Consider the following 8,844-nt stretch of genomic DNA (forward strand, 5'->3'; position numbering starts at 1 on the left):
GAAATAACCTCATGTGATTTAGTTCCTCGGTTTGGAGGTTTAGGGCCATGGTTTCATGGGACAACCCAGTTAACTGGTCTAATAATGTGTTCAGTGCTTTTGTTCTACCTCCTAGTTTTTGCATAGTGCCTGAGGTCTTAAAAGCTTACAGGTGGCCATCAAATGCACAGCAATTGGTCTCTATTCACCTGGAGCAACAGGGGAAGGAGAAAGAGGACAGGAATAACTCCTCAGAAGGAAGATGGGGTCAGAAACCCAAGGAGGGGTTGCTATGAGTCAGGTCCGACTTGATAGCACATAACAACAACAACATGGACTCTGGCTAATGGCCTCCATGAACAAACTGCCTCCTTTGCCATGAGACCAGAAGAACTGGATGGTGCCCATGAACCTCTTGATCAAAGGTCCCATAGAAGAATCCTGATCAAAAGGGAGGAAATGCAGAACAGAAGTTCAAAATTCTCAGGGATTCTAGACTTTCTGGAACCATGGAGGGTAGATGAACCCCTGAAATTATTGCCCTGAAATAATCTTTAAACCTTAAATCAAGAAAAGTAATTTTAAAACCAAACAGTAGTTTGAATTAACTAGTAAACAACGGTGGCTTTGAGTATGATGCTCTTTTAAGAACTCTTTGGGATCAAATTGATGACAACTTGGAAGATTAGGTAGAAACCTTAGGGTGCAGTGAATTAATGCTAATGAGGAGGAACAACTCCTTAAAGGAAGGTGAGAATGGTTGCACAACTCAAAGAATATAATCAATGTCGCCTTGTACATATAGAAGCTATTGAATTGGTGTGTGTTTTGATGTGCACATTCTCAACAACGGCAACAAAATAAATAAAATTTAGGAGGAAAATAAATAAATCACCATCCAGGACCATGGTTAAATAATAGTCAGGAGCGTCTGACTCGTCACTGATTGAAACCTGCCATTCGAGTCTCGGGCTGTGTCTCCAGGCCAGGATAGCTCAGGACCACCTCTGGCTTCTCATTTCTTCCCTCCTGCCCAGAGAATAACCACCAGTCTTTGAACCCAAAGCTGGTCAAGACACCTCCAGAGCAGTGTGGAGTGCAGCTCTCCCGCTCACACTGCTGCCTGGCCTCAGCCCTCAGCCCTCTCAGGAACCCCTGCACCAGCCCCGACGGGTCTTCCCACCCCCAGTCTTACTCTCCCTCAGGCCCGTCCTGATTTCAGCAGCCCAAGTACCCAGGCCACCATGCCATGCCAAAGATACCCCGCTCTGCTGAGAGCCCCTAATGGACCTCGCTCTGTGTGTGTGTGGCCCCAAGGCCCCCATGGTGGGACCCTCCCCACTTCTCTGGCCATCTCTCTCAGAATGACGCCAACCAGACTGCTCGTAGTTCCTTCAACATGCCAAGATGCCCCATGCCTCTGCTTCTGCCCTGCCTTTGCCTAGGATGTCCTTCTGCCTTGTCTTCCCGGTGACCAGCCAACAGCTCTTCTCGTCTTCACCAAGGCTCAGCTCCCACACCATCTCCTTCCTGGAGCCTTTGCCAGCTTTGTGCTCAGACCTCCCGGTGCCTGATATTTCCACACAGCCAGACGCTATCTTTGCACGCCATTGTCCTTAGTGGTTACAGCACAGGTTTTTTGGAGTTAGGAAGATCTGGGTTCAAATCCTGCCAGTTCTACCACTGAGTAACTATAAACGCCACTTGACACCTAAAAAGCTATTGCCCTCTGTAGACTGGGAATACATGGACCCTGCATTTTGAAAGTTCACTTTACACCACTTCACTTTTACAAAAGACTTACATTGGTACTTACTTTCATTAACCGAAAGAAATCTGAAGAGGATTTTCACTTTTACGAAAAAAGACAAAAAGTGAAACTAGCGTTCAACCTTTGTTTTGCGGCGGGCAGTTAAAGAGGTCGCGTGTACCCCGAGCTGTGAGGGTGGCGCCACCAAGCTCCTTCCCCGGGAACTGCACTCAGCATCTCAGCATTAAGCCACCATGGCTTTGATCTGTGTCTGTAAACACTCCATGTTGTGTTAGTATAGGGTTCATGTTAGTTGGTATGATTTGGTAGGTTATTTTGGGGGTCTGGCAATGCTTGAAAATTTTCCCATATAAATTAATGGTGATTGTGTCTTTGCTCTATGCCATTTCGGCTTACAGAAGGTTTTATAGGGAGTCTCTACTTTTGGATAGCAGGGGAAACTTGTAATCTTATCTACCTGTGAGGCTTAGCCTATGGTAGGCATCCAAGTGTGATGCTTATTATGGCTTTAAAAACAAAACATGTCTAGTATGTATGTTCCATGAGGGCAGAGACTGTCCGCTCCTTGGCTCCCTGGTGCCCAGCCCCGAGCCTGACAGGAAGAGGGCGATGAGTGAATGGATGGAGCAGGTGAGAGGGAAGAAAGAAAACAGAGTCTGCCATTGTGACTAACGCTCTGATAGGCTTCTGTGATGTCTTAGTTAACATGCACCTTGTGGAGGCTTCATTTCTGGGGACCTGGTATAGGAAGGAGATGTGCTCAGTTTTCTGAAGTCATTTGTACACAGTGAGCCCCAAACTGGCTAGTGGGTACAGTCATAGCCCTGGATCCAACCTCAACCCCTTTACTCAGTGCTCACATGAACAGAGGGGCTGGTTTCCAGCCAAGAACGGATGGCCACCACCAGGACGGCTCGTGTGTTTGGGAGCCAGAAGGCACCCCAAGCTGCCCGAGCAGCCCGGGGTGCAGGGGGGTGCAGGCCAGGGCAGAAGGGGAGCAGGAGAAGGTTCCAGATGCTGAGTTTCCACTGCTGGCAGTGACATCACACCCCCCGCCTTGTGTCTGGTTTGGCCCTGGCATCAGCTGCAGCCACTCTGTAGAAATGTTCCTTTGCATGGAATTGCTGACAGTGTTGCATTCATCACACCAGCAGGTTGCTAGCTGTTTTTGAACCTGGCACCATCCCTAGACTTCTTACACGGTTGAAACTCTTTTTTCTGTTTCATACTAAATGTTCTAAACACATGTGAACTAGCCAGAAGAGTTTCTAAACACAGATGTTCAGGAGAGTTCTTGTTCCTTGCTGGCACATCTGTCGATCACTCGTCTCCTGGGAACAGAGGCTGGTGGTCCGCTAATCCAACGCAGTGGCACAGCCAGAGGCCATCCTGAGCCCTGGGGCTCTCCAGGACTCTCAGGCTTGGTACTCCCCTGTGGTTGACTCCACACGTCGGCACTGGAGGGGAGAGCCCCGTAGGTTCCACAGGTCCCCACGGAACCCTGATGCAAAGCATTAGCTCAGAAAAGGGATTTGCAAGAAGCAGGAGTCCCTGCATCCCTCACCCCAAGCAGCCTGTGCTGGTGAAATGAAAACAGGGCAGTTTTCCATGGTCCCTAGAGAGGAGCTTACTCTGCGGCCCTCAGGGCTCCCCCTGGTTGTGGGTATCCTTGATCCATGAACAGGGGAGTCTCTGCGGTCACCAGAGAGAAAGCCACGCTCAGTCTGGTCCTGGCACAGCAGGGAGGGAAGGCATGCCAGCATCCTCTTCCTCCCAGGGTCAGAGAGTCCTATGAAAATGGAAAAACAGAAAGGGCATTTACAACACAATGACCTTGAGGCGGAAGATCCACAGCCAGACCACATAGACATCACCAGGGATCTGACAGGCAGGATGTCCGCCCTGAGGGACCGTTGTTACCACATCTTGGAGCAGAGTCCTTGAGGGCCACAGACAGGTTCCTGGCATTCAGCGGTACCCTCTCGCAGCACCCAGCACCCAGCACCCAGCCAGGAGCCTTCCAAGCCATTGACACCTTTGGGGATAAATGCTGATGGATTTTCAACAGCATAATTGTTGTTGTTGTTATTTGCCATCAAGTCAGCCCCAACTCATAGCGACCCCCTCCTTGGGTTTCCAAGGCAGTATCACTGCGGAAGTAGGAATGCCCAACCTTCCCTCCGAGAAGTGGCTGGTGGGTTTGAACTGCTAGCCTTCTGGTTAGCAGTCAAGTGCTTTAGGCACTATGCTACCAGAGCTCCTAACAGCATAATTGGCCAAATCAAATTCTAGTGTTCTGTCTGTCGTTGGGTGCCATCAAGTTGATCCCAACTCATAGCGACCCACGTCCAACAGAACAGAACCCTGCCCGGTCCTGCACCATCCTCCCAGGCCTTGCTGAGCCCATTATTGCAGCCACTGTGTCGGTCCGTCTCATCGAGGGTCTTCCTCTTATTTGCTGTCCCTCTACTTTACCGAGCAGGATGGCCTTCTCCAGGGATTGGTTCCTCCTGATAACATGTCCGAAGTATGTGAGACAAACTGTCACCACCCTCATTTCGAAGGAGAATTCTGGCTCTTCTGTGACTATTAAATGCATCACAAATCTCTCGTTGGCCCTGTTTAGACAAAGAAATAAGGCCGCTGGCAGACCAGCCAGCCACTGGATCCAGCTTACCCCGTGTGCATTGCACAGGGTTTGCGCAACAGAGGTCGGGGAGAGCCAGGCAGAGATGCTCTCAGGGAGTCCCTTTGTATGGGCTCAGCCAGTGTCTTGTCCTTGGCCTTGCAGGATCCGAGCCACCCAAAGACAAGACCATCATCCTGGAGCAGCTGCGCAAGATCTCGCTGCCGCTCTACAGCATCCTCTCTGCCCTCACCATCCTGGGCATGATCATGGCCAGTGCGTTCCTCTTCTTCAACATCAAGAATCGGAATCAGAAGTAAGCTGCTCACACCCCGCGCCCAGACACAGTGCGGGAGCCTCGCCTGGCAGCAGACTCTCCAGGGGCGGTTCTTAGGACAGGTTTTCCTGAAGTGTTTGGCCAGTCACTGGGATGGTGTTAGGTGTTACACTCACACACACACATGCACATGCACACACACAGGCCGGGCTGCACGCTGCACCACTCTCTTGTTATTGGTAACTGCCCTTGAGTCAGCCTCTGAGTGATGGCGACCCCATGCACCACAGAATGAAACATTACCGGGCCCTCCACCATGCCCATGACTGCTTGCAGATTGGATGATAGTGATCCACAGGGTGTCCTCTGGCTGGTTTTCAAAAGCAGATCAACTGGCCTTTCTTGCCAGTCTGTGTTAGTCAGGAAGTTCCACTTACACCTGTTCAGCGTCATAGTAACAGGCAAGCCTCCCGTGACGTGTGTTCTCAATGCCTCCGTGCACACGTGCAGAGGGTGTCACGTGTGCTGTGGCTCCTGTGCAGGCTGCACGGACACAGACAACAGCGTGGCGTGGCCTCTGGGCCTGCGGAGCACTGTCGGCATGCACGGAAGTCAGCGAGTTTGGGGAAGACTGGGTTAAATATGATTGAATGGCACGAGTCCACAGGTCTCCTCAGAGCTTAGATTTGCTTGTGCCCGTTACGGTGCTCTGTGGGGAGACGTGAAGAACAGAAGTCCCCAGATTTCTCTGCCCCCTGCCAGCATCTTTGGGAAGCACTGCCCGTTTGTTGTCGTCAGGTGCCGTCGAGTCATCTCCGACCCCTAGCGACCCTGTGTACAACAGGACGAAACACTGCCTGGCCCTGTGCCAGCCTCAGCACTGCTGGAGGGGGTCACTATCACTTTGGTACCGTTGGTACCGTTGGTACAGCATGTTACAGTGTGGGAAGCCCCTCCCTTATGCCATCTCTCCTGACCTTCCCACTAGCCCTGTGTCCCAGATGGGAGAGATGGAGGGGCGCTGTCCCAGGCCACACTGCTGTGACCTTCTGCTTTCCATGCTGATCTCATCCTCCTGACGCCCTGTGAATGACAACAGTCCAATCCACAGCCGATCACGGGGCTGGCTCAGAGAAGCTCCCTGAGCCACTCTGGTCGGTCATGGGTAGGTCAGGCCACCCTCCCAGGCGGCAGTGTTTACAAAGCACAGCCAGCTTCTCTGGTTTCCATAGCAAATCTCAGAACCCAGGTCCCTGCCTTGTGGGAAAAGCCAAGCAGGGGCTCAGAGAGTGGGCTGTCGCAGGGCACAGCCTCAGTGCCACCCACGCAGTGTCACGGCTCTGCCGCCATGCCCAGAAGCCACATACGTGACCTCACAGGCTGCCAGGAACGAGCAGGGGTCCAAGGAGAACAGTTGGGTTTTTTTTTCTCCCTGCTTGCAGACAATTTGGAGGCTCTTGTTTTTTTCTTTTGGTTGCAATTTCTTACATCAAATCTGTTTTTTGAAGAGCAAAAAAGGAGTTTTATTCACCTGTTGTTTCTTTTATTTATCACAAATAACACATATACGCCACAGACACACACAACGGAAGCAACTTCTATCTATTCAGTACAAACGCCAGCCAGGACCATACTTGTAAGTATCTGGCACATAGTCAGCTCTCAGTTAGCACTAGGTCCCCTTCCTAAAAGCCCCAAGAATTCCCACTGTGACAGCAAATTGCTCCAATTTTAAAATTGCATGCCTTTAACTCCTTAACTGCCCCCCTCAGCCACCTGGTGGGAAATTATCATTCCTCTTTCCAATAGAGGCTGTCCTCCAGATAGATTTTTTTGACTGGCTTGGGTATTTGAAAATCTGCAAAGAGATAGGAAGTGAATGTCGTTGGGGTTCCAAATCGCCTCTCATTTCTATCTCCCTAAATGCTACTCAGCCCTTAATGCCCACCTCCTCCAGGAAGCCTGCCCCAACTCCTGGCCTCTCCCTTCACCAACCTCCTGTGGTAACAAGAATGACGTTGCCCTAACGGTTCCTGGTTTACAAAGTACCTCCACACTCAGCCTCAGCTTCCCATGCACCCTCGCCAGAGTGGTCAGTACTCCCGTTTCAGGGTGAAGTAACTCACCTTCAGGAGGTTAAGTGACTTCCCCAAGGGTGCACCGTTATAGGGTGGCAGCACTGAGCACTGGCCCCAGGGCTCCCCAGTGGAAAGCCAGGGCAGGGAGGGGCCCCAGTTCCCACCAGGGTTTGTGTCTGTTTCTTTGTTAATGTGGAAGGATTACTAGAACTCCATAAAGCAAAAGAAAGTGTTAGGGGAACAAAAGACCATAATTACAGTATGCAAAACAGCACCTGGAACCTGGGGTGCCAGGAGATGTGAGAAGCCGTGACTGAGTGAACTGGTAGACTCGGCACCTCTGTCAGTAGACCCCAGCCCGCTGATGCTGTAACCCAGCCTGGCTTGCTGGGTGCTAGGCAGCAGGATCCCTGGAGGAAGTGAGGGAGAAGCATGTCGAATTTGGGAATATCAAGAATGCCCCCAAACACAGCCTGGCGAAGGCGAGGGTGGGGGTGGGATGGGGACTCTGTTGTCGGCCTCCATCGCCAGTGAGTGGGAGGCGTCCTGCCCATGCTGTGTTGCGCAGGACAGTGTAAGTGAATCCTGCAGCTAACGTGGACACTCCTCCCCATGCGGTGCCGCAGGTCCTGAGTGACCCCGAGTTCTCACCTGCAGACCTCCTAGACCTGCTCCATTCAGGGCCGGACAGTGTGGCGTGAGAATCTCCCTCCTCACACTCCAAGGCTCCTGAGCTTAAATGTGGAGTGCTCTGGGTTTGGCCTGTCTTCCCAGCTCCAGCCAGAAACACCTGTTGACTTAAAGCTTTTGTGTAAAATGAAAATTGATGGTTGAATAAGCTGATGCAATGATGATGGCCCTAGAGAAGTGGTAGATGAACTTGAGAGAGGAGACAGGAAATGAACAAGTAGAAATATCTAGCGGTCTGGGTCATTTAGTGAAGGAACAAGAACCCCTGGGGAGGGGCTTACATCCTCCCTCTACCATCAACCGTTGACAGCATGTACACATGGTATGCTACAGCAGGCATTCAGAAATACAGTTGAAAGAATAATGGAATGACCAGTCTGTTAAATAGCCTCTCTCTGTTTCGTCAGGTTGATCAAGATGTCTAGTCCATATATGAACAACCTCATCATCCTTGGCGGGATGCTCTCGTACGCATCCATATTTCTCTTTGGCCTGGATGGATCCTTTGTCTCTGAAAAGACCTTTGAGACACTTTGCACTGTAAGTAGTTCTTCACAGTCTAATGGTCCATGGTGTCAAGTGTTCTTGGTGAGCTCAGTCATCAGAAGCATAGACACAAATGCAGAAATTCTTGAAAAGTTTCATGGACAGGCAGAAAACCACCCATTGAGCAGTTCATGCAACTCACTGGGGAAAGGTGGTGCAACTTGCACACCAGAATGGACTGAAGAGTAACCTGCAAAATTAAGATGGATTTTAGAGGCCACTGCTAGAAGAGAGCCCACCGAGACAGGACTAGGTAACACAGAAAGAGGAGCGAGAAAAATTACCCACCAGAAAAGCAGAGTTGGGTCCGTTTGTGAAGGCACAGATTCTCCTACTTACCCAACGCTCATCGCAGAGTGTAGTGAGAGATGTTTGAGTGGACAGTGTTGAGTCACACATAAAAGAGTGGAACCATTATTTACGATGGAAGCAGAGTTTCTCAGCCATTTTTTTAATTCATTATTGCTCCTCTGAGGAGCTTTTTAAAACACAATTCCCCAGTTACCTGCCTGCGAAGCGTTAATGCCATTGATACACTGTTTACATTTAGGAATGTCAATGAGTTGTAAAATCAACTTGATGACAGTGGGTTTGGAGTTTTGGTTTTCACCATGCGTCTGTCTATTAAGAAACCAAAGCCCATTGCCGGGGGGTGGCTCCGACTCGTCGCGATCCCCGTGCCAGAGAAGCCAAACTGTGCTCCAGATGGTTCTCAGTGGCTGACCTTTCAGAAGCAGGTCACCAGGCCTTTCTTTAGACGCACGTCTGGGTGACCTCAAACCTTCAGCCTTGGAGCAGCTGAGCTCATTAACCATTTGCACCACCTGGGAAGTTATGTATATCCATAGTTTAGACATAAAAAGATTTTTTTTTTTTT

The 8,844-nt window shown here is 50.5% G+C and overlaps 1 protein-coding gene across 1 annotated transcript in view; it reads left to right on the forward strand.

Moving 5' to 3' along the window:
* The window catches only part of LOC103212375 (gamma-aminobutyric acid type B receptor subunit 2-like), a gene marked incomplete at its 5' end in the record, with an annotated part of 135,553 nt that overhangs the window by 23,547 nt on the left and 103,162 nt on the right, over positions 1–8,844 (forward strand). Inside the window, 2 exons of the mRNA XM_007958356.2 lie at positions 4,542–4,692; positions 7,829–7,961. Of these exons, the coding sequence (XP_007956547.1) occupies positions 4,542–4,692; positions 7,829–7,961 (284 nt within the window). The remainder of the gene's footprint in view (positions 1–4,541; positions 4,693–7,828; positions 7,962–8,844) is intronic.

The sequence above is a fragment of the Orycteropus afer genome, unplaced genomic scaffold (assembly GCF_000298275.1).
Source record: "Orycteropus afer afer isolate SDZICR_OR568_19922 unplaced genomic scaffold, OryAfe1.0 scaffold00943, whole genome shotgun sequence".
NCBI lineage: Eukaryota > Metazoa > Chordata > Mammalia > Tubulidentata > Orycteropodidae > Orycteropus > Orycteropus afer.